At 43.3% G+C, this 26,497-nt stretch overlaps 2 protein-coding genes across 8 annotated transcripts in view; both read left to right on the top strand.

The window, feature by feature from the left end:
• Window positions 1–13,986, top strand: part of taok2b (TAO kinase 2b) — a 59,511-nt gene extending 45,525 nt beyond the window's left edge. For all 4 annotated transcript variants that reach the window (XM_021565534.3, XM_090202504.1, XM_090202506.1 and 1 more), the window contains 3 exons: window positions 345–557; window positions 2,154–2,336; window positions 9,251–13,986. In XM_021565534.3, coding sequence (XP_021421209.1) covers window positions 345–557; window positions 2,154–2,336; window positions 9,251–10,156 — 1,302 coding nt within the window. In that variant the 3' untranslated portion in view covers window positions 10,157–13,986. The remainder of the gene's footprint in view (window positions 1–344; window positions 558–2,153; window positions 2,337–9,250) is intronic.
• Window positions 13,987–14,323: 337 nt separating this feature from the next.
• On the top strand, window positions 14,324–25,895 carry mazb (MYC-associated zinc finger protein b (purine-binding transcription factor)). Of its 4 annotated transcripts, none has more exons than XM_090202508.1 (7): window positions 14,324–15,374; window positions 15,682–15,832; window positions 16,230–16,336; window positions 16,938–17,185; window positions 20,974–21,037; window positions 21,356–21,527; window positions 23,497–25,895. In XM_090202508.1, exons 1-7 carry the CDS (start codon window positions 15,342–15,344, stop codon window positions 23,841–23,843), a joined length of 1,122 nt encoding a protein of 373 aa, XP_090058634.1. In that variant the 5' UTR covers window positions 14,324–15,341; the 3' UTR covers window positions 23,844–25,895. The 4 variants fall into 4 exon arrangements, with proteins under 4 accessions (XP_090058634.1, XP_036802589.1, XP_021421205.2 ...); XM_036946694.2 differs by having other exon boundaries at window positions 20,974–21,046; XM_021565530.3 differs by having other exon boundaries at window positions 16,230–16,627.
• The last annotated feature ends 602 nt before the right edge of the window (window positions 25,896–26,497 follow it).

The raw sequence follows: 26,497 nt of genomic DNA, 5'->3' as shown, positions 1-26,497 counted from the left end.
CACATTCAAGCACATCAGCCGAAACGGTTGTCTCTCGCTCTTTTGGTAAGGAGACAACCAGGACACCATTATGTTAGCCTTTAAGAGTATCTTTACAAATTATCTTTCTCAATTAGTCTTTCATAGATTCCTCATCCTCTGTTCTTGCCTCCTCAACCCATTGGAGTAGTAGGTCAGAGGGGAGGGGAGCTTGGAAGTACAATACATTTGAGAAGGAGGCAAGGAAATAGGATGTGAGGAATCAGAAAGACAAATTGAGAAAGAGCCCAAGATAAAACCTGATATGTTATAAACAAAACATTCTGGGTAATGTAGTACATCATGCCACACTCTCTCTCATCCAGTCCAAAGAACTCCAGATCAAGCGTCAGTTCCAGGACACGTGCAAGATCCAGACGCGCCAGTACAAGGCCCTGCGCAACCACTTGCTGGAGAACACGCCCAAGTCGGACCACAAGGCGGTGCTCAAGCGCCTGAAGGATGAGCAGACGCGTAAGCTGGCCATCCTGGCTGAGCAGTACGACCACTCCATCAATGACATGCTGTCCACACAGGCTGTGAGTAAGGCAAGGAGATGCTGTACACTCTTTGTACCGCACAACCTCCAACCCACCGTAGCACCGTACCCACCCCTGCCTGGGCAGGCAAGCCAGCTGCCTGCACTCCTGGCTGTCCCCAGATTTGACACCGTCACCCCACTTTCTTTGTCCTCGCTTTGTTACAGTTATGATACCCTCTCGGCACTTGGCTAGCAAGCTACACCCTTTCTCTCCATAGTTGACGAACAGTACCGCTACTAAAAAAACATGCCATACCCCCTGCCCTGGGTCTGGCTTCCCTTGCATGGCACAACATGGGCCTGTTCAGATGATGGAGCGTTCAGATAGAAATGTATCATAAAGAACAGAAATTTGTCAGAATAAGGGAATTGTGTCAGCGCTATTCTATTTATATCTGCATCATTACACCATTACACCTGAGATGTTAGATCTCACTGGCAATTTATTTTGGGGCGAGTGGGGAGGGGACAATAAGTAGACCAGAGCCAGCTGTTATTGGGCAGTTTCCAATTGAAAAAAATGTCAGTTTAAGTGGGCGTTTCCTCTCTCACGTGAGCGTGTCAGCGTTTATGGAGGAACCACAAACTCACGTGGGAACGCCTGCAGATGCAGACCTCTCACGAGAGAGGGAACGCCTACTTACACAGACCGGAACCTTCACCATTTTTCCCCTAATGGTGAACTGCCTGAGTAAGACGTTTATCAACCATCTTTGGTTACACCCCATACCTACTAGAACAGCAGGGCCGCATTCAGCAGGGCACAACGTTGTGGAATATTCAGAAATAAATATATGATGGAGAACATATACTCCTCTCTGACATGAAGAAAAATGAATCCTGTCAGCTCTAATAATGGCATTTCTATCTGTAACGTTACCCAGCGTTGCGCCCTCCTGAACAGAGCCCAGTTACATGCATCTGTTAGGTCCTCACGTAGCACCAATACACGTCCAAGACATTCAAGCAAGCCAAACCCCCTTTCTCTGTCCCTACACGACACCCCATCTGCTGGCACACAGAAAGCGACACAACATCTCTTGTGTCTCCGAATACCACCGACTCACATCCACCGGCACAGATCTGCGATATGTCAAAGCCTCATGTAACACCTTACAATAGCCACACACACCCCTGTCCCTATCCTCACCACACTCCTCCACTTGTGGGCTACTAGCCAAATGCCTATTCACATTGTTACAAGCTATACCCAGCTCTATACAGTCTACTGTATTACTATCATCAATACCACAGCATGTGTGAAAAACAAACTACGACACCCTATTCATGTCACACAATACCACACTTATTTCCCCATCACACACTCATGGAAAGAAGGTGGAGGGTGCTCAACCATCACACACTCAACCACATTCACTCGGAGCAAACCCCTACCTCGTCAATATCTACCCAAAACATTCCCATTTAGTAATTCACACACCTCCCTCACACTAAGACATCCCCTTCCTATATGCCACATCCCCTGATCTGACCCTCTGTCTCCCTATGCCTAAGTACGGGTGGAACTCCCTTTTCCACTAACTCTACCTATTTTTATGCTAATGCCCCACCTTATTTGCCACTCTGACTCCAGCTCCGATTGGATGAGACGCAGGAGGCGGAGTATCAGGTGCTGCGGATCCAACTGCAGCAAGAGTTGGAGCTGCTCAACGCCTACCAGAGCAAGATCAAGATCCACACCGACTCGCAGCATGAGCGTGAGGCCAAGGACCTGGAGCAGAGGGTGTCCATCCGCCGGGCACTGCTGGAGCAGAGGGTAGGTGTAGGGGGAAGTTGCCCCTGAACTCTGATCTGGGGTCAGTTTATAATTTCCCCCACTAATGGTTAGAGTTGGGGGATGGGAAACTGATCCTGGAGCAAGGGGTGGAGAGCTATAGCTTGTCCCAAATCACTCCCTATTCCTCCCCTTAGCCCTATCCCCTAACCCTAGAATGTATGTGTGGTCTGGATAGGTACAGTGGTGATTTTAGCATGTAAATCTTGATGATGCAGAAAAAAAATAAGTGGGATGCATGCCAGCAAAGCCACAACACTAAACAATGCACTGCTAGACCTGGCTATCAGCAGAGCCTTGTCTGGCAGCGAAACAGTTCATTCAGCCTCAGTTACTGCCTTTTAAAAAAAACATAGCTGATATTGCTGACTTGCTTAAAACAAATGTGGTTTCTAATTTCGATTAAGACATTAATGAGCGAGCAAGGACGGACGTCATTCATATAACTATTTGTTTAGCACTTTTGAAATGTACAGCGACAGAATTCAAAACATGGGCCGTTCTTAGTGTTCTCCCTGTACACCAAGTCAGAACCGTAGGATAAATAAAGGGGGCATATAAGCAGACAATGAAAGCGCTTACGATATTCGATGATTACATTTCTCTAAAACAGGTGATAGGCTTCATGTGCACCACCAAGTCAGAACAGTTGGTGAAATTAAGAGGGGTGAATATACCAAATTATTAGGGTGAGGCACATGGGCTACTAATGTCTTACTACACAACATATTTCTTTCATCACATTCCCAGTGGGTCAGAAGTTTACATACACTCAATTAGTATTTGGTAGCGTTGCCTTTTAAATTATTTAACTTAAGTGAAATGTTAACGCAAATGTTTTGGGAATTTTGGCCCATTCCTCCCGACAGAGCTGTTGTGACTAAGCCAGGTTTTTAGACCTCCTTGCTCGCACACGCTTTTTCAGTTCTGCCCACATGTTTTGTAGGATTGTGGTCTGGGCTTTGTGATGGCCACTCCAATACCTTGACTTCGTTGTCCTTAAGCCATTTTGCCACAACTTTGGAAGTATGCTTGGGGTCAATGTCCATTTGGAAAACCCATTTGCGAACAAGCTTTAACTTCCTGACTGATGTCTTGATGTTGCTTCAATATTTACACACAATTTTCCTGCCTCATGGTGCCATCTATTTTGTGAAGTGCACCAGGCCCTCCTGCAGCAAAGCACCCCCACAACATGATGCTGCCATCCCCGTGCTTCGTGGTTTGGATGGTGTTCTTCGGCTTGCGAGCATCCCCCTTTTTCCTCCAAACATAGCGATGGTCATTATGGCCAAACAGTTATATTTTTGTTTCATCAGACCAGAGGACATTTCTCCAAAAAGTACTATCTTTGTCCCCATGTGCAGTTGCAAACCGTAATCTGGCTTTTTGTGGCAGTTTTGGAGCAGTGGCTTCTTCCTTGCTGAGCGGCCTTTCAGGTTATGTCGATATTGGACTTGTTTTACTGTGGATATAGATACTTTTGTACCTGTTTCTTTCAGTATCTTCATAAGGTCCGTTGCTGCTGTTCTGGGATTGATTTGCACTTTTCGCACCAAAGTACGTTCACCTCTGGGAGACAGAACATGTCTCCTTCCTGAGCGGGATGATGGCTGCATGGTCCCATGATGTTTATACTTGCGTACTATTGTTTGTACAGATGAACGTGGTACCTTCAGGCATTTGAAAATTGCTCCCAAGGATGAACCAGACCTGTGGAGGTCTACAATTTTTTTTCTGAGATCTTGGCTGATTTCTTTTGATTTTCCCATGTTAAGCAAAGAGGCACTGAGTTTGAAGGTAGGCCTTGAAGTACATCCAGAGGTACACCTCCAATTGACTCAAATGATGTCAATTAGCCTATCAGAAGCTTCTAAAGCCATGACATTTTCTGGAATTTCCCAATCTGTTTAAAGGCGAAGTCAACTTAGTGTATGTAAACTTCTGACCCACTGGAATTGTGATACAGTGAATAATTGTAAGTGAAATAATCTGTCTGTAAACAATTGTTGGAAGAATGTACTTGTGTCATGCACAAAGTAGATGTCCTAACCAACTTGCCAAAACTATAGTTTGTTAACAAGAAATTTGTGGAGTTGTGGAAAAACAAGTTTTAATGACTCCAACCTAAGTGTATGTAAACTTCCGACTTCAACTGTAATTTATGCAACAGCATACAATACATTTTTGGACTCAAATTGTTGTGCTGTGCTCACTTGAACATGAAGGTGGCGCGGCGGTCCTTTGTGGGCACATTTTTTCATCAAAGTCGGGCATTCTCTGGATTTATGGTGCTTTCAAAACAACTGGGAACTTGGGGGGGACGAGGTTGAATCATGATGATGTCATTGATCTTCAGGTTGTAACTCTAGAACGTGGCCGGATTTATAATTCTGAGTTGGATGACCATTCAAACTTATTTTCCCAGTCGGAGCTCGTTTATTCCTGACTTCCAAGTTGTCTTGAACTTACTGAAGTCAAGTTTTCACAGTTCCGAGTTAAGCACAAGTCATGCTTCATTGACAGCATGGCCGATGTTGAATGTTTATCATTTTAAACTTGGAATAGAGCCCCTTAATCCAAGATTTGAGGTCACACAGCCACTCCACTGAATAGCAGGCTCGTGATTGCTTTGCAATGCTTGCAGTTAGCCACTATCACTGATTCCTTCCAAACCACTCCTTGTTGAATTTGCGATTTCCAACTCATTGTGTAATGGTTATGTCGAATGGCCGATGAGTACCGATACATTTTATCTATAATTTCTCCATTATTTCTCTTCATATGACAAGGATTAAAAAGGATTTGCCAGTAGATTGTCGACTTGATATATGATGACTACTAGCAAAGATTTTGAAAGTATGATGTTGACATGATCAGTCCAATCAAAACTACTGTACATATAACGTGATTTGACATCATTTTATCTGTGGCCAATGACCTTGGATGGGCACTTCTATTGTAACTCTATGGCAGCACCCAAGGGGCTAGAATTTTCTAGCTCTACCCTTAGACTTGGAGGTGATGTAGTGTCCCCATGAGTGACAGGACACTGAGCCAATCATGGCTCAACGCTCCGTATTTTCTGCTGGCTTGCCCCACCACCACAGAAAGCACTGAGCTAAGCTGAAACACCTGTATTTTGGAGCTGCCTTACTCAAGAAAAGAAAAGAGACCATGTTTGTATGCAGCTTTATTAACTCAATTATATATATATATTTTACATAGTTTGCAAACTGATATGTGACGCGTATTAATGTCAAAATAACATACAAAACAGGCAAGCCCTGAATGACGGGTCACCACTGGATAGGTATAACCAGTGAAGTGAAGGAGTTTGCACCTTACATTTCTGCACACATCAAAGGGGTTAGGGCCAAAAATAGGGTTAGGGAGCGAATTGGGACTGACAGAGAGTATGGCTTAATTACAAATTGACAGCCTAGTCCTAGACTTTTGTCATGGATGTTTGTCCAAAATGTAAATTCAAGGTTACATATCTGGCCCATTGAAAAATGCAAAGAATGTATACTTAACTCTAGCACCCCTACATTCTAGGCACTCCTGTAGATCTGACCGAATTGGATAGGTGGAAGCAATATTGCAACCAGAGGCTATTACCAGAATGCTTATCTATCCTCTCAGATCTACAGGAGTGCCTAGCCAGGTTGTAGAGGATAGAGTTTGATTACATTTTTGGACTTTTTGAATGGGCCTAATATGTAACTATGGAGCAATTTCAGTGGCAACAGAAATTGTATTTGAATTCCATAATTTTTTAATTGTATGAGGATATTGTATTTTAATGTAATATTTTTGATTTTGTAATGCACCAATTGAATTCATTATGAATTACATTTCAATTTAATTGAGTATTCTAGTCAAATATTGACATATTAAGTTTCAATTAGAGTATGTGAGCGGCACCTTTCCAACTGCTCCGCTAAAAAACGCTCCTTGCTCAAAGACAAAAAATTCTAGCACTCCAAATTCGCTCCATTCATTAAAATCACAATTTAACCAACACACATCTATTTCTGTGACTACCTGGACCTACTGTACCATTTTGTTTCGAAGTATTGAAACCAAACCATGTGATTTGAATGAAAAGTATTTTAATAAACAACAGGAAAAGGTGACTAAGAAGCGCTCGCCATTTCAAATATGCTACATGTCATATTAAACAGCATATAAACACTCTAAATAGGTCAGGAGCCAGACAGCTAGCCAAATATGGAGTGCAAATTAATTATTTTGGCTATATTATTTCAATTATTTCAAGGCTATAGGCTGCAAGTAAATTGTGATGCTTTTGCATGTGCGACACACTAGGCTGGCAGGGACATTAAGCGCTCAGCATATTAATGTAATGGCAAAATGTAGATTTCCTCCTAAATAGACATACCCAAAAGTAACTGCTATTCATGTGTAATTACATGATTGACATTGGTATTTTTGGAAAGAAGATCTGGGAGATTATGAGGAAATGATCAGAAGGAAGATAGGAGTTACATAGTTCAGTATACACAGGATCAAGCATACATACACAATATATATATATGATCAGACAAATAAGATATACTCATTTTTATTTTACCTTTATTTAACTAGGCAAGTCAGTTAAGAACAAATTCTTATTTTCAATGACGGCCTAGGAACAGTGGGTTAACTGCCTGTTCAGGGGCAGAACGACAGATTTGTACCTTGTCAGCTCGGGGGTTTGAACTTGCAACCTTCCGGTTACTAGTCCAACGCTCTAACCACTAGGCTACCCTGCCGCCTCATGATCTGTGGAGTCCCGTCTTTCGGTGTATATCAACGTATTCAGTGTTTATTTTGATTATACTTCACAACACTAACCGGAATGTAGGTAGCAGCCATCTTGAAATGAGGTCATCAGCTCGGTCTGCCCTTATAAATTTGTATGCCCATATGGTAGTAAGGCACACCAAAGATTTGAAGGCACTGTTCAATAGCCAATATACTCAGCTTTCCGCAGACACCCTGTTTTTGCAGAAAAGGTCTACCTTTTTCATAACAGACTTAATTGAATAAAGAAAATCAAATAGGGTCCTCAAATATGAGAACTTTACATTTAAGAGGTACAACATTTTGCTGTATTAAATCATTATAGTCTATAAATTGCATATATAGCCTGTGACTTAAATTAAATACACATTTAAATGTAGACTGCCTTGTTTTAGGCTCCATCTACAGTGCCTTTGAATTCATTTTAGAAACATGAGTTTGGCCAGAGTCTATGGCTTCAGGTTCATGCGATGGTGCCTGGAGAGCAGGCCAGCAGCGGAGAATATCCTCTCAGCACTTGCAGAGCCACTGGGGATGCTAAACACCCTTCGGGCCACTCTTGCAGGGATGTGTATTTTTAATTACATTTTTTGTAAGTAGGACAAAAATATTTTAGGTAAAATAACCCTATCAAAACGTAAAGCTCCTTGAAAGAGGTAATATTCCAGGCCTATTGTGCCAAAATCAATCATGGCCTATTGTATACAGTGCATTCTGAAAGTATTCAGTCTTATTCTAAAATAGATGAAGAAAAAAAATCCCTCATCAATGTACACACAATACCCCATAATGAAAAAACAAAAACAGGTTTAGACATTTTTGACCCCCCCCACACACACACAAAAAAAAATATATATATATATATATATATATATATATATATATATATATATATATATATATATATATATATATATATATATATATATATATATGGAAATATCAAATTTGCATAACTATTCAGATCCTTTACTCAATACTTTGTTGAAGCACCTTTGACAGTGATTACTGCCTCATTTCTTCTTGGGTATGATGCTTCAAGCTTGGCACACCTGTATTTGGGGAGTTTCTCCCATTCTTCTCTGCAGAGCCTCTCAAGCTCTGTCAGGTTGGATTGGTAGCGTCGCTGCACAGCTATATTCAGGTCTCTCTAGAGATGTTCAAGTCCGGGCTCTGGCTGGCTGGGCCTCTGAAGGTCATTCGGAGACTTGTCCTGAAGCCACTCCTGCATTGTCTTGGCTGTGTGCTTAGGGTCGTTGTCCTGTTGGGAGATGAACCTTCGCCGCAGTATAAGGTCCTGAGTGCTCTGGAGAAGGATTTCATCAAGGATCTCTCTGTACTTTGCTCCTTTCATGTTTCCCTCGGTACCGACTGGTCTCCCAGTCCCTGCTCCTGAAAAAAATTCCTTCAACCTCGTGGCCTGTTTTTTTTCTCTGACATGCACTGTCAACTGTGACCTTACATAGACAGGTGTGTGCCTTTCCAAATCATGTCCAATCAATTGAATTTACCACAGGTGGTAATTAAGTTGTAGAAACATCTCAAGGATGATCAATGGAAACGGGATGCAGCAATGGGTCTGAATACTTCTGTAAATAAGGTATTTCTGTTTTTATTTGCAAAAAATTCAAATCTGTTTTCACTTTGTCATTAAATGTGTGGTATTGTGTGTAGATGAGGGAAAAAACTATTTAATCGAGTTTAGAACAAGGCTGAGGTCTGAACTTTCCAAATGCACTGTAACCTGGAATTTTTTTGACAACCATCCAAAACATCTGTGTGTGTTTGTTTGTTTGTGAGTTTGCGTGTGTGTGTGTTTTTGGTTGGTAAAAAAAGGAAAATTCAGACTACTGGGGTAATTTCGCCGGTCCTATTTTAGGTTTAGGGTTACAATTAGGTTTAGGAGCTAGGGTTAGGGGTTTCGGATTAAGGTTAGGTTTAGGGGTTAGGGAAAATAGGATTTTGAATGAGAATCAATTGTTTGGTCCCCTTAAGGATAATAAAACAAACGTTTGTCTGTGTGTGTGTTTATGGGTGTTTTCTCACATTCAACACTTCTGTGCCCTTGTTCCCCATATTACCCACAGATTGAGGAGGAGATGCTTTCTCTTCAGAATGAGCGCTCTGAGCGCATCCGCACCCTCCTGGAGCGGCAGGCCTGTGAGATCGAGTCCTTTGACTCGGAGAGCCTCCGTCTGGGTTTCAGCAACATGGCCCTTACGGGCATCCCCAGCGAGGCCTACCCCAAGCAGGGCTACACCAACGCCCCACCAGTGTTCCGCTCCGGCGGGGGCCACTGGAGCCATGGCATGCACCCCCAGAACGCCCAGCCCCAGCCGCACTCGCGCCGCAGCCACAACAGTAGTAGCAGTGGAGGGGGTGGGGGTGTTGGAGGGGGGAGCAAAGGGGAGTCTTCTTCTTCTCACGGCATGGCTCTGGGGTTGGGTCTGGGGAGGGACGGGAGGGAGGTGCATCCTTCATCTCGTTCATCAGCCTCTTCTTCTTCCTCCTCCTCCCAACAACACCACCACCGCCATCACCTGCCACAGCACTACCACCACCAAAGCACACCCCAGCTCTACCGGGAGCGGGAGAGGGATAGAGAGAGGGAGCGGGAGAAGGAGAGGGACAGGGAGTGGGCCGGTGTCCGAGGCAGCGGCGACCTGGCCCACCCGCAGCACCCCCATCACTTCTCCCACAACCTGCCCTCTCGCTCCTCCTCTCAGTCCCTGGCCCTGCTGCCGCCGCCGCCCCCCGCGCCCCCCTCCATCTCGGGGCCCTCCTCGTCCTCCTTGCAGGGAGGGGTGTATGGCGGGGGGCTGGCCGTCAGGGGCGGTCCCAGCCTCATGGCCCTGAGGAACAGCCCCCAGCCACTGAGGAGGACGGCATCCGGAGGGGGACCTGGCGGGGCGGGTGGAGGCGACGGGGTGCTGAGCCGCAGCACCTCGGTCACCTCGCACATCTCCAACGGCTCCCACCTCTCCTACTCCTAAAGAGGGGGGAGGCGGTGGAGGGTGTTCACCCGAGAGAGAGCAGGAGGTAGGGAGTAGACGGGGATGGGGGAATGTAGCTACCTGTCTTACCATTGAAGTGGGTGAGGGAAAAGGATGCGGAGAGGGTGTCTGACTTTTTTTCTGAGGTGAGGCAGGGGAAGGGTAGGTATCAGTTTGAGGGTTGCTCTTCAAGGTAGCCATGTCTTCTTCTATGATGTTCTATAATGGAATGGAGGAAGCGAGAGAATAGGTGGGAAAGTGCATGGAAAGGGAAGAGATAAAGACAACAGACCTAAAAGTGAATGTATGTATGTCGTGTGTGGTGTCCTGATAATCTAGCAAACACTTGTGTTGTATGGCTTCAGAAAGGGAAGACATGGGGAACAATAAAAAATGCTGGTTTTAGTCTGCATTCAGAAAGGTAGCTATTGTTCGAAACACATTTTATTGGTTTATAACTTATTTGTTGATAGTGTTTTAGTTTATTTTGTAGATGTGTTTAAAACAAGTGGCTCGGGACGTCACCAAGGCCTTTAAGACGTCTTAAAGGGATGGTGTGATGACCACGCAAGAATTACAGCTGATGTAAATTAATATGAATACACAGAATGTTTATAAAGGCAACAAACAGACCCGGTTTCATTAAAAATAATGAAAGCACCTGGAATGGAGAGAGACATTTGTATGGACAACAAAATGACCTCAAAAACTTTTCCGTCATCCATGACATACACTATATATACAAAAGTATGTGGACAACCCTTCAAATGAGTGAATTCGGCTATTTCCAACAAGTCAGTTTGTCAAATTTCTGTCCTGCTAGAGCTCCCCCGGTTAACTGTAAGTGCTGTTATTGTGAAGTGGGAAACATCTAGGAGCAAGAACAGCTCAGCCGTGAAGTGGTAGGCCATACAAGCTCACAGAACGGGAACGCTGAGTGCTGAAGCACGTAGTGTGTAAAAATCGTCTGTCCTCGGTTGCAACACTCACTACCAAGTTCCAAACTGCCTCTGGAAACAACTTCAGCACAAGAACTGTTCGTCAGGAGATTCATGAAATGGGTTTCCATGGCCGAACAGCCTCACACAAGCTTAAGATCACAATGCCAAGCGGCGGCTGGAGTGGTGTAAAGCTCGCCGCCATTGGACTCTGGAGCAGTGGAAACGCGTTCTATGGAGTGATGAATCACTCTTCACCATCTGGCAGGGCGGATACCAGGAGAATGCTACCTGTCCCAATGCATAGTGCCAACTGTACAGTTTGGTGGAGGAGGAATAATGGTCTGGGGCCAGTGAACGGATATCTTAACGCTACAGCATACAATGACATTCTAGACTATTCTGTGCCTCCAACTTTGTGGCAACAGTTTGGGGAAGGCCCTTTCTCGTTTCAGCGTGACAATGGCCCCATGCACAAAGCGAGATCCATACAGAAATGGTTTGTCGAGATCAGTGTGTTTAGAACATGACTGGCCTGCACAGAGCCCTAACCTCAACCCCATCAAACACCTTTGGGATGAATTGGAATGCCGACTGAGAACCAGGCCTAATTGCCCAACATCACTAATGCTCTTGTGGCTGAATGTAAGCAAGTCCCAGCAGCAATGTTCCAACATCTAGTGGAAATCCTTCCCAGACGAGTGGAGGCTGTTATAGCAGCAAAGGGGGGACCAACTCTATATTAATGCCCATGATTTTGGAAGGAGATGTTCAATAAGCAGGTGTCCATATACTTTTGGTGATGTAGTGCATTTATTATCTTTAAAAATGACACAGGTGTCCATGGGAGTCGCTCCAACGCATTACATAAATGTACAAAACATTTGTAAACATGACCAAAATCACATTTGAGATGTACAGTATTAGTTGTCCAAGTTTCACTGGTATTTAAAGACCAGTGCAGTCAAACTTAATTTTCCTGTGTTTTACACCGCAAAAAGGGAAATCTAAGCAATCCTAAATATCTTCTATTGAATGATAATTTGACCTTCTTGAAAAAACCTTGAAATAAGTTAAATGACTTGTATTAAGACTTTTTTTAAAGGTGAAAATAAGCACAATTATTTGCCAATTATGTTAGATAATTTAGCTTAGTAAGAAAAAAAACACATCACTCAATGTAAGATATTTAGGCTTGCTTAACGTTCACTTTTTCCAGTGTATATATATTTCCACACCGTGGTTTGAATAATATTGTGAGAATTATGATAATGCCCTTGTAGTGTACGACATGTTTAAAAAAGACCGCCTGAAATTTCAGCTTTTGTTTTGGTGACATCACCAGACAGTTAATAGACCAATAAGAATGAGCGTTCCAAACCTCTTTGACATAAACTGCTAGTTTTAAGTTTCCCCTTCCCCACTCAGACAGTCCTAGCAAAATTCTTGCTTGAGAAATGGCTATTCTTGTTTATTTTATTTTCAAAACAAAAATGTATCCGTTTTATGGAGTAATAACGACAATGATCATAGTAATTTTGATATATTCAATGAGTATTGAACCCAGGATTTAGACTAAGAAAGCATTTTCTATAGGTCAATATTACCATTACTAATCCATATATAGTTGTTGTAATCTTGTACAAAAATGTGTTTTTATCTTGCAAGAAAAATGCCACTTTTGACTATGGGCTATGGTTGAAAATGTGTAAAAAATAGATATACATTGGATTGTCAGGTATGGTGTGTGTAACAGGTATTAATGATTATTAATAATGTTTTATTAATAATTGTTGATTATTCATGTGTGTACATGTGTTGGTTGAGTGGTATACAGTCTAGTTATATTGCCACTTTTTTAGACAAACAAACATTATTGCATTTTAAAGACACTTGTGTAACCTTTATAAAAGGTCTGACCCCAATGAAAAGGAAGGTGACACATCCAAAAGAAGCAACATTGGTTGACATGAACATTATTAACCTCTTCTGGAATGTTTCTGTTCGTTTGTTGGATTTTGAAATGAAAACGTTGGTTGAATTTTCTAGAGATTTCACGATTTATTCTACTGAGCCCACACATATTCTAGCATGAAGAACAAAATGGAGTTCAAAGATAAAGAATGGTGCACAATTTAGATGATAATCTCACAGTGCAAACCATCATTGCAAGGTGTGAGCCACTTGTCAGTGAGCTTGTGCTGCAAGTTGAAGTAAGTTTTAAGGTTAAGGGTTGTCAACCATTTGTTGTGTAGTTAAGCCTACACTCACCAAGGCCATATTACTCAAATACTTAACTTCCCCTTTCTTAATTAAAGGGGTTTGCCTCATTCAGTTAGCTAAGACTCTGTTTATAACTAGGGATTCTGAGATGCTGTTCCTTTGTACAAACAGGGTGATTTATTTATTCAATCTCAAAAACACCAGCTCTGACAAGTCCCCCTGTAGCCTAATACTTCATGCTTGGTTGAAATCTCAGTGCATGCAGAAAACTCCTTTATATAAATAAGAGACTGGTGGGTTTTGATATGTGGATGGATGGTTGGTAACATAACATGCTAATTCATAGGTATTTGGGGGGGGGGGGGGGGGGTGCAGTAAAAGGTGTTATCTTAATTTCTTAAGGTCTAGGAAATCATGATGGACATCAGGAAGAAGAAATCCCAATTCCTTTGTCACAGACATAGCTGGTTAGATGATGATATGGACTGTTCCGTGTGGACTTGTACTTTATGGTTTGCAAAGGGGAAATTTTCAGTTAATATGTAAACATAGTTGAACATTCCAATCAAGGGATTCCAAGCTTGAGGGAAAAGAATAGGGTTCTTTAAAATGTGTTGAACAAGAGGGTAAAAGCAAAGTAATACAAAATAAAAAATGAATGATAATAAACATTGGTGTTCCTATCTTTTTTATTTGTGTGTATATATATATATATATATATATGTATATATTACAATGTGCATTAATTTGCTTAGGCTTGAGCATATTCCCAAATTGATTGAAGGTTTATGTTTGTCATCATTGCATCCTGCATGTTTATCTAGCCTATACAAACCAAGAACAAGATAGGCTATACTAGACACGACAATTATCGGATATGAAAACGTTCTGATAGGTTATGTTGTTGTCCTGTAGCTGTGCGTGTTTTATATCTGACACTGCCATCCCCACAATTGCGTCCTTGCGTCCCGCCCTTTAAGAGGCACTTGTATGGAAGGTTTTTCTCACTGTTTTCCTAGTACGCGTGCGCTGCGGAGGAGCTCTGTATAGAAACGGCAGACATCTATTTCTGATGGTCTGAGAAATACTGTAGTGAAATGTCTGTCGGACGAAATCCCGAGTAGGAGGGGCCGAAAGCATGTGCTCCATGAGGGAGACGGAAATGAAAGGGGGTGTCCGAAGAGAAATCCGATCCCTTTAAGAGCAACTGGGACATAGTCGTGCGAGAAAAGGAGAGGAGGGGGAGAAGAAAGAGGAATTTAAAAAGAAAAAGGAAGAAAGAGACAGGGAGGGAGGAGGGAGAGCGAGCGATAAAAAAAGAAAATGACATCCTCGCATTTGAACAGCCGAGGTGGAGCGATAGGCTGCGGCCCGGAGCGAGCGCTCTTTGCCAGGGTCAGGGCTTGACTCCAACAACGAGGCTTCGTCAAACACCCGATTGGCCTATTGGGGGAAATCGGACAAATTTATTAATACATTCAAAAGCATGAACTGCTACTCTTTCAAATGCGTTTATTATAACGCTGACAATAATATGCATTGTGCGTAAAATGCATTCATTTCATTTTAAAATCTAGCTATTATGTATGACTACGGCTATATAAATAACATATTTTTGTGCACACATATTTGGTTTGAAAGTCATCAATGCCAAAAGATATACGTTTTTTGTATTTTTATAATTGTGCTTTTCTAAATTAAAGTTAGAAACCACAGTCAAAGAGAAATAGGCCACTATTGGACCAGGCAATTCCACTCAGGCAGACAGCCTAGTCAGCCTAATCGTAACGCCTGCGTGAATACGAATAGCTTGAATCCTTCTATTAGTACATTTTTTGTTATAGTTGCACGTCCCTTTCGGATGATCGATAGCATACTCTTCTTGCTGCATTTGAATACTGTTTACTTAGATCTTCGCGCCTCAATAGCCAATAGGGTGATTAAAGAATATGCCAACGATTCACTGTCGAATCGCAATCAGGATTACTTAACTGACTTTATACTCTTCGTCACTTTGGTTCAAAATGGATGCTGCTTGGAGCAATTTTCTCTTCCAGGTAAGTCTTAATGGACCTTCTTTCTTGTTGTGTTTGTGTGCGCGCTTTTCTGAAGATTGGCTTTTGAAGAATTTGTGCCCCGCTGCTCCGGGGCCTACACATTTATGTGATGCAAAGTAGCATCTCGTCTAGACCAGTGGTTCACAATCAGGGTTACTAGGACCCCTGGGGGTACTTGAGAAGACTTATGAGACAATAGCCTTACTGGTAAAATGCACATGAATGGGTACTCCTGGCACAGCAAAATGTTGTTGGTGGTATACAATGCAGTGACTTTATGCTAATAGATCAGTGTTTATTTCTCCAGACTACTCCCAACCAAAACCAAGTGGAGGGGACCCTCCAATCAGAACTCTTACCAGTCCATACTGCCTCTCCTCAGACCCCTCCCACAGAGAACATAGCCCAGCCTCCTTCCACGGTGGACACTGCTGCCCTCAATGAAGAACCCTTACCTGGTGAGAGAATCATGGGGTGTGAAATACATATAAATACTATTGATTTTTCAGCAGTTATCGGCAATTAAGTTGAAAAGGATGTAATGTAGATTGCTAAACAAGATATCTGTTATAATATGATACATTACTTAAGGGCTCCTGAGTAGCGCAGCAGTCTAAGGTACTGCATTGCAGTGCTAGAGGCGACAATACAGACTCAGGTCCGATCCGGGGCTGTATCACAACCGGCCGTGATTGGGAGTCCTATAGGGGAAGTGCACAATTCGCCCAGCGTCCTCCGGGTTAGGGGAGGGTTTGGCCGGGGTAGGCTGCCATTGTAAATAAGAATTTGTTCTTTTCTCATTTGTTCTTTTCTCATTTCTCATTCCCTCTCTTCTTCCGCTCTTTTGTCCTACAGTGAAGACAACTTCCCGGCCTGCCCGTGTGCCACACATCTGTGCCATATGCAGCAAGCAGTTCAAGAACAACTACAACCTGCGGCGACACCAGTCGGTCCACACAGGGGTACGCATGAGGCGAGCAGGGGAGCAGGAGGAGGGGGCAAAGGAGGTTGGCGGTGGCGCAGGGCCGGCGCAGGCGGTGTCGGGAGAGAGGGCGGAGAGGCATACGGTCCCCCTCTCCCTGCTTCACCTCTCCGTTCCTCCCCCTCTCCCCCCTCCCAGCATGCTGGCGTCCCAGCTGCCAGCTCTGGGTAGTCAGGATGGCGAAGGGGTTGCCATGGCGAGCGTAGTGGCTAGAGTTAACCCCCATGCTCCTCCTGCTGCTGTCGTCATGGTGGCGGGGGCGACAGTACAGGTGGGTCATGGCGCTTCTGGAGGTTGTTGTTGTCGTCCGTGAAAAAGAAAAGTATAATTTAGGTTCCTCTTGCATGGTCTTTATGGAGATTGTGGGAATAAAGGGAATTCGGCATGTTATGCAAATGGCCCAGAGAAATTATCTAGGTGTCGCGATCCGTGTGTGTCTGAGTGGTTCGGAAAGACCCAAAGAATGGACAATATGATATGTCAATGATCTACACAGATGCATGTGTAATTATCGACTACTCCAATAAATAAAAAACTGTTTGTACTGTAAGCGCATCTCTTTCTAATCATCCCCACCCCAGCGGCCATCGAACCCCAACCCGAACCCCGTGCGGAAGAACCACGCCTGTGAGACGTGCGGGAAGGCTTTCCGAGATGTGTACCACTTAAACCGACACCGTCTCTCCCACTCGGATGAGAAACCCTTCTCCTGCCCCATCTGCCAGCAGCGGTTCAAGAGGAAGGACCGCATGAGCCACCACGTGCGCTCTCACCAAGGCGGTGTGGAGAAACCATATGTGTGCCCTCACTGTGCCAAGGCTTTCTCCAGGTGAGAGTGGCATACTATAGGCCAGAAAGCAGGGTAGTGGTCATTGAGCCAGGGAGCAGGGTCATGTTAATTGGGGCAGGCAACATAATTTTTTTCTTAAGATAGTACCTTTCCCTGCATTTAGGGCCGTTTTCTTCTGCTTTGTGCCTCAGTGATACACTGTGCTTAAAGGGGCAATCAAATATATGATACACTATACAGTGCATTTTGTAATTTACAGCCTTATTATAAAATTGATTAAATTATTTTCTCCAACACAATACCCCATAATGACAACAGTTTTAAAAAAAAACATATTACAAATAAAAAGAGAGCTTATTTACCTAACTATTCAGACCCTTTTGCTATGAGACTCGAAATTGAGCTCAGGTGCATCCTGTTTCCATTGATCATACTTGAGGTTTCTACAACTTAATTGGAGTCCATTTGTGGTAAATTCAATTGATTGGACATGATTTGGAAAGGCACACAGACTATGTAAGGTCCCACAGTTGACAGTGCATGTCAGAGCAAAAACCAAGCCATGAGGTCGAAGGAATTGTCCGAAGCAGTGAAGGTCTTCAAGAACACAGTGGCCTCCATTCTTAAATGGAAGAAGTTTGGAATCACCAGGACTCTTCCTTAGAGCTGGCCGTCTTCTACCCTTGAGCAATCGGGGGAGAAGGGCCTTGGGAAGGGAGGTAACCAAGAAACCATTTGTCACTCTGGCAGAGCTCCAAAGTTCCTCTGTGGAGGTGGGAGAACCTTCCAGAAGGACAACCATCTCTGCAGAACTCCACCAATCAGGCCTTTATGGTAGAGTGGCCAAATGGAAACCAGTTCTCAGTAAAAGGCACATCACAGCCTGCTTGGAGTTTGCCAAACGACACCTAAAGGACTCTCAGACCATGAGAAACAAGATTCTTTGGTCTGATGAAACCAAGATTGAACTCTTTGGCCTGAATGCCAAGCGTCACATCTGGAGGAAACCTGGCACCATCCCTACAGTTAGTCATGGAGGTGGCAGCATTGTGCTGTGGATATGTTTTTCAGGGACATGGAGACTAGTCAGGATCGAGGGAAAGATGAACAGAGCAAAATACAGAGAGCTCCTTGATGAAAACTTGCTCCAGAGCACTCAGGACCTCAGACTGGGGCAAAGGTTCACCTTCCAACTAGACAGTGACTCTAAGCACACAGCCATGATAAACGCAGGAGTGGCTTCGGGACAAGTTTCTGAATTTCCTTGAGGGGCCCAACCAGAGCACGGACACGATCAAACATCTCTGAAAATAGCTGTGCAGCGACACTCCCACTCCAACCTGACAGAGCATGAGAGGATTGGCAGAGGAGAATGGGGAAAAACTCCCAAAATACAGGTGTTCCAAGTTTGCAGCGTCATACCCAAGAAGACTCGAGGCTGTAATCGCTGGCAAAGGTGTTTCAACAAAGTACAGATTAAAGGGACTGACTTATGTAAATGTAATATTTTCGTTTAGTTTTTTAAATACATTGCATACATTTCAGAAAAACCTGTTTTTGTCATTATGCGATATTGTGTGTAGATTGATGAAGGGAAAAAATGATTTAATCCATTTTAGAATAAGTGTGTAACATAAAGTGGAAAGTCAAGGGGTCTGAATACAATCGGAATGCACTATATATACAAATGTGGACACCTTCAAATTTGTGGTTTGGGCTATTTCAGCCACACCCATGGCTGAGAGTTGTATAACATCGAGCAATCTCCAAAGACAAACATTCGCAGTAGAATGGCTTTACTGTAGATCTTGGTGACTTTCAACTTGGCACCGTCCTTGGATTCCACCTTTCCAACAAGTCAGTTGGTCAAATTTCTGCTCTGCTAAAGCTGCCCTTGTCAACTGTAAGTGCTGTTGTGAAGCAGAAACATCTATGAGCAACAACGGCTCAGCATCAAAGTTGTAGGCAACACAAGTTCACAGAACGGGACCGCCAGGTGCTGAAGCACATAAAAATCATCTGTAACAGGCTGACTACACCGCTCGCATCGCGTGCGTGAGCGTTGCAAAATACATTTTGAAATCTATATTATTCAATTATTGTACCCACACTGCTCGCGCGCGCCAAAGAGCGTCTGCATTGCCAAGGGCTAAAATAGAAGTCGTTCTATTTGTGACGCAGATCGCGCTGCAAGTCCTGCCTCTCCCATCTCCTCATTGGTACCCACATGCCATCTCCTCATTGGTTATACCCACGTGGGTGACTGAAAGACGAGCGAGGTCAGTGGCGGTAATGCACCTAATTTATGCAAGTTGCCAAATACAATATAAAGTCAAGAGAAGAAAAAGCCCAGGAGGAGGAGAGATGACTAGAAACGATTCGGTTGATCGTTTTATGTGTGGATTCATTGTTGGAGTAGAGGACCTTGTTATTTTACCTGAAATGCACAACTCGATGTTTATATCCCAGAACAAATTAACTAGCAACAGCAAGCTAGCTAAATATGACAAATTAGCTAGCAAGTGCAAGCTAGCTAGCTAAATTGCCAGAAATGTTTTATGCTTTTCAACCTGTCCCCAAATTAATGTAATTGGTTCCGAGTTTGTTTTGATATTTTAACCTGAGTGTCGTGATCGCGTTTGGTGTGGGGGGACAAAATACATTAATGCACGATGGCGCACGTGCGCAGCCGGTTTGAGTTTCGTGTAACACTCACTACCGAGTTCCAAACTGCCTCTGGAAGCAACGTCGGCACAATAACTTTTTGTCTGGATCTTCATGAAATGTGTTTCCATGGCCGAGCAGGCGCACACAAGCCTAGGATCACCATACGCAAGCCTGCAATCGAACCAGGGACTGTAGTGACACCTATTGCACTGAGATGCAGTGCCTTAGACCGCTGCGCCACCTGGCAGTCCGACGGACAAATCTGGGTTTGGCGAATGCCAAGAGAATGCGACCTGTCCGAATGCGTAGTGCCACCTGTAAAGTTTGGTGCAAGAGGAATAATGGTTTGGGGTTGTTTTTCATGGTTCGGGATTGGCCCCTTAGTTCCAGTGAAGGGAACTCAACTCTACAGTATACAATGACATTCTAGACGATTCTGTGCTTAGGGGAAGGCCCTTTCCTGTTTCAGCATGACAATGCCCCTGTGCATAAAGCCAGGTCCAAACAGAAATGGTTTGTCGAGATTGGTGTGGAAGAACTAAACCGGCCTGCACAGAGCCCTGACCTCAACTCCATCAAACACCTTTGGGATTAATTGGAATGCTGACTGCGAGCCAGGCCTAATTGCCCAACATCAGTGCCTGAGTTCACTAATGCTCTTGTGACTGAATGACTTTTTGTGGCATCCAATGTAAACAAACACAAAATAGCCTCAAAACATGGTTAAAAATGTCATTTTGATACCAAGGATGGTCCTTGCATCCATAGCTCTGACTATGAATTTGAAAGTGGTTACATTTGTCCAGCCCCATCCCTCAGCATTTTACCAAAACAGGGGTGGGGGAAACACTTTATTGTTTCTACTGCTGATTGCTGCTTTAAAGGGACGTTACATTCCACGATCAAGTCTGTCACATGTTTTCACACCTCAAAAGTAGTCGAGATAAGTCCACATCCCATGCCATTTGGTTGTCTGTGAATGGAAAATGTAAGCACCAAAAATTTGGGAATTACATGGTGCTTATCTTTTTCATTCATAATGGTTTGTGGCCTGGGAATGTTAAATGTAATGTCCCTTTCACAGATTCACAGTTTCTGCTGGAGAAAGTCTATAACAAGGTGTTGTTGTCTTACCCCTTTCTATCTCTCACTTCTTTCAGGCCTGATCATCTCAATAGTCATGTCAGACAAGTTCACTCATCTGAACGACCCTTCAAGTGTCCGGTACTTGATGTTTGTGCTACTTTTTATCCTTTTACACCTCTCAAATCTCAATACAGTCATTCTTAGCCATCAATTTGCTTCTCTATACCTTAAATCCTTCGTACCATAACGATCCATTGTAATAAACTCGGGATTGGGATCAATTCCATTTCAATTCAGGAAGTAACCCGAAATTCCAATTTGAGTTTACTTCCTGAATTGAATGAATTGACTCCAACCCTGAATTAAATACAATGGGAGATTGTTTTGCTTTTAAACTGCTGCCTTCTGTGTCTTTATTGATAACCAGTCATTCCTCATCACTCTCGATGTGTTTAGACGTGCGAGTCCAGCTTCGCCACGAGGGACCGGCTACGTGCTCATATGATCCGCCACGAGGAGAAGGTACCGTGCCACATCTGCGGCAAGCTCCTGTCGGCTGCCTACATCACCGATCACATGAGGGTGCACAACCAATCGCAGCACCATTCCTGCCATATCTGTAACCGCAGTGAGTGTCAACAACTTGTATTGTTTGATGAAAAGGTTCACAAATAGTTTAGAAGATGTTAGTAAACGTTTCACGGCCTCCCGAGTAGCGCAGCGATTCGATACCAGGCTCTCAGCCTGCTGTGACCGAGAGACCCATGAGGCGGTGCACAATTGACGCAGCGTCATCTGGGTTAGGGGAGGGTTTGGCAGGCCGGGATTGTCCCATTGCACTCTAGCGACTCCTTGTTGTGGACTGGGCACCTGCAGGCTGACTTCAGTCGCCAGCTGGACTGTGTTTCCTCCTACACATTGGTGCGACTGGCTTCTGGGTTAAGTGAGCGGTGTGTCAAGAAGCAGTGCGGCTTGACAGATTCATGTTTTGGAGGATGCATGGCTCTCGACCTTCGCCTCTCCAGAGTCCGTAGGGGAGTTGCAGTGATGGGACAAGACTGTAACTACCAATTGGATATCACGAAAAAGGGGTAAAAGTACCAAAAAAATACCAGTCAAAAAATAAAATACCAGTCAAAAGTTTGGACACCTACTTATTCAATCTTTATTTTTACAATTTTCTACCTTGTAGAATACTAGTGAAGACATCAAAACTATAAAATAACACTTGGAAGGAATCATGTACTTCCCAAAAAAGTAATGAATGAATCAAAATATGTTTTATATTTGAGTTTCTTCAAAGTAGCCAACCTTTGCCTTGATGACAGCTTTGCACACTCTTGGCATTCTCTCAACCAGCTCCATGAGGTAGTCACCTGGAATGCATTTCAATTAACAGGTGTGCCTTGTTAAAAGTTCATTTTTGGAAAGGAAGACCCAGTGTTACCTCTGCTGCAGAGGGTAAGTTCATTAGAGTTAACTGCACCTCTGATTGCAGCCCAAATAAATGCTTCACAGAGTTCAAGTCACAGACACATCTCAACATCAACTCTTCAGAGGAGACTGTGTGAATCAGGCCTTCATGGTCGATTTGCTGCAAAGGAACGACTACTAAAATGCACCAATAATAAGAAGAGGCTTGCTTTGGCCAAGAAAGACAAGCAATGGACATTAGACCGATGGAGATTTGTCCTTTGGTCTGGAGTCCAAATTGGAGATTTTTGGTTGCAACCGCTGTGTCTTTGTGAGACGCAGAGTAGGTGAACGGATGATCTTCGCATGTGTGGTTACCACCGTTAAACATGGAGGAGGTGTGATGGTGTGGGGGTGCTTTGCTGGTGACACTGTCTGTGATTATTTTTTTTAATTCAAGGCACACTTAACCAACATGGCTGCAACAGTATTCTGCAGTGATACACTATCCCATCTGGTTTGGGCTTAGTGGGACTATAATTTGTTTTTCAACAGGACAATGACTCAAAACACACCTCCAGGCTGTGTAAGGGCTATTTTACCAAGAAGGAGAGTGATGGAGTGCTGCATTAGATGACCTGGCCTCCATAATCCCCCGACCTCAACCAAATTGAGATGGTTTGGGATGAGTCCGACCGCAGAGTGAAGGAAAGGCAGCCAACAAGTGCTCAGCATATGTGGGAACTCCTTCAAACCTGTCGGAAAAGCATTCCAGGTGAAGGTGGTTGAGAGAATGCCAAGAGTGTGCAAAGCTGTCATCAAGGCAAAGGGTGGCTACTTTGAAGAATCTTAACACTTTTTTTTGGTTACTACAACATTCCATATGTGGTTTTGATGTCTTCACTATTATTCTACAATGTAGAAAATAGTAAAAATAAAAACCCTTGAATGTGTAGGTGTTCTAAAACTTTTGACCAGTAGTGTATAAATAAACATTTTAGAGTTTAAGTGGTTTATAAGATGTTAATAAACATTCAATGTTTCTAAATGGTTTTATTAAATGTTTAATAAACAATTGTCAAGTCCTGGAACACACACTTAATAATTTTATTATTATCTAGAACGTTTTCAGTCTCGCCTGGCTTAAAATGACGTTAACTGCTAACTCTCTCCGTCTCCTCCAGGCTTCACCACTCTGACCTACCTGCGCGTCCACGCCCAGAAGCACCACGGCCAGGAGTGGAAGGAGAGCGCTGGTGGCTTCGGCGGCACGGGCTCAAGTGGTGTTCTTGTGTGCCAGCTGTGCGGGGTGCACTGCAAGACCCCCACCCAGCTGCAGGGCCACATGGGCACCCACAGTACTGGGGGCCAAGGGGGTTCCTCCGGCACTGTTCCTGCTAGCGGGGCGTCCAGCTCCTCCGTGTCCCTCAGCAACATGGTGTCTGCCCCAACTGTCTACGTCAACAGCAACGCAGTGGTGGACCTGCTGGTGTCGGACTGCTCCAGCATACAACCTCAGTCCCACAGTTAGCAGAGCCGCAGTTGAACTTCAGCCACTTGAGTCCCTAAGACCCGTAGTAATAAGGTTAGGAGGCTTGCTTAGGGGAGAGCCTCAGTTGTAAACTTTGGCCCCTCTGAGTCCCATAGCTAGGGGAGGGGGGGGGGGGATGGAAAGAGGGGTCTGGCTTAGGGAAGAGAAAGTATGCAAGAATATTGTAGAGCGAGGAGGAGGGGGACATTGTATGTCCTGTACACTGATTCGATGATGCTAGATAACGACAAATACAGACGTGTACCCAACGTGGCTGAACTCTTTCTCTTTCAGTACTCCCATGACACTGTGGACTTGTCTGCTCTATCCCTCTCCCTCCCTCCTTTCTCTCCCCCTTGCCCTCCCCCAGTCCCAGCAACTACTCCCCTCTGCTAGTAATGCACCATGTACTGTAACTCAATGTCAGTCACACCAACCACCTCTCCTTTTGTTTATTTTGTCGCTCTCTTCTCCAAACATTCATAAGATAGCCTTGTAGTAAGTTGGGGAGTGATGTAATAGGAACATGATATAACAAGGGGGTATGTAGAAGAGTCTATTCTGAAAGAGAATGAGAGGTTCAGGGGGTGAATTGCACATAAGTCAGAGGCTGCTATCCTCCAGAAATGAAGAGGAGTAGATGTGACGTTTTAATTGTGTAATGCTGTGAGCATATGGATGTAGTCTGTTTTAAATAGGGCCAACGCTGGATCTGGAGGTTAGCCCATACCCACTGGGCAGACACTGGTTGAATCAACGTTGTTTCCATGTCATTTCAATGAACCAATGTGGAATAGACGTTGAATTGATGTCTGTGCCTAGTGGGTACTGTGTTGGTGTTTATGAACAGCGGAGGGGTGTACTGCATCGATGTGTTTCAGGTACAGTGGAGAGAGAGAGAAACAATTGGCAAAGTTGCGTTCAGGAGTGTCAAGCACCTTAAAAATGTGGATGTTTAATCCGCTGAAGGTTCAGACAGGTTTCGTAAAGATGCATTTGCTCTGCGTCTTTCTCTTTGGGCACAACCACATTTAATACATAATGGTTATTCTTATTACTGCTACTGTACAGCCACATTCATGACATATTTCACTGACACCTAAAAACACAATTTGCATTAAAGTGAAGCTAGCTAATACTACCTACAAGAACGTTAGCATCAGTCCCCCTTACGCTAAAGATGGTTGAAAACAAATATTTTAAGAAAGTATCGATTGATTCAGTCAAAATAATTGTACCCATGTCTGCCATTTTATTTCTTTGTAACTGTTATTGCCATAGTGTTCTTTGTTTTGTTCCTAGCACGAGTCCACCATATTAAAACTAATTCATTAACACCACCATGTATAGCACACAGCATTTGAGTACAACTCGTATTATAACTTAGCGCTCTCCATGAATCTGAGGAGAAAGATCACCTTTCCTCAGATATCTTTGATTGTTTGACATTTTCAGTGGTTAAGAGTGATGTCATGGAAGGGCTTTAAAGGTCATGTCGAGATATGAATATCCAGGAACTTTATACTACTAGCATTCGATGGCCCACCCCTGGTATGCTTTCAACAAATCCCGGTTTTGTTGTGAAGTACTTCATTTAATCAGTTTAGTGTTGGTATGTTATATTTAAAAAAAAAAAAAATGCTTCTAATTATTTAATTTGGAGACTTGTTCTTCCTGTTGAGAAAAGTAGTGTTTTATTAAAAGTTATTTTAGGTTTCCCGCGTTAAGCAACAACAAAAAAATACCTCTATTCTAGGAATCTGTACAGCTCTTGTGATACATCGTAATGCCTTATTGTACTCAACTGCTATTTTAATTATTTTATTCTGAACTATTTTAAATCTTAGTCATGGATTCATTAAGAATACTAATGGGATGTATTTATTATATTTTTATATTTCTCAACAGTATGCATGTCTGAACAGTTAGAGCAAAAAACAGTTGATGCTTACCGTGATCATGAATATTACGTTATTATTTTGTAGATGAAGTATAGAGATCATGTTATTATTTTGTAATTTTTGACTATTAAAAGTAAAAGCAGTAAACATATGAGGTGAGGGTGTGTCCATTATTTGTGTGTGTGTTACATGCTTGACAGAAGTGTTTGGATTTTGTGTTGATACGGTGCAGTGAAAATGGTGGGTAGTGGCATGCAGCTGGTAACAGTGTGTGTGTGTGTGTTGGTATCTTTGACTTAAAATATGTTAAGCGTGAGATGAGCATGTAACCTTGACCCCTGTTGTGTAATCGTATTTGGCTCTGGCTCCTGTGCGTGTGTTGCTGCACACTGAGTAATCCCTCTGCACCGATACTAATAATAATCATGATGAAATATACAGTCCCTACAAAAGTATATCTCTATTTTCCTGGAAATGAAAGCGCATGTGATCTTACTACTGTGCAGATCTGGTCCTTTCTAAACCAATATTAGCATGTGTATTTTCTGACCGATATAAATGGGTGTAAACAATGGTTTCTTCCACATTCTCTTCTGAGGAGGTCTTCCTGTATTTTTGTGGGGAATGTTTTGGATGCAGCCTGCAAACTAGCTTGCAAAGTGTCTTCATATTGTATTTTATTCCAAATATTATATATATATTTTTTTTTTTTACAAAGTAGTACTTATTGATACTCTTCCAATGTGTAACGTT

The sequence above is a fragment of the Oncorhynchus mykiss genome, chromosome 16 (assembly GCF_057628025.1).
Source record: "Oncorhynchus mykiss isolate SJ-2025 chromosome 16, ASM5762802v1, whole genome shotgun sequence".
NCBI classification, from domain to species: Eukaryota; Metazoa; Chordata; class Actinopteri; order Salmoniformes; family Salmonidae; genus Oncorhynchus; species Oncorhynchus mykiss.
The sequence above is the reverse complement of the archived record's forward strand: the minus strand, read 5'-3'. Positions and strand labels throughout refer to the sequence as shown.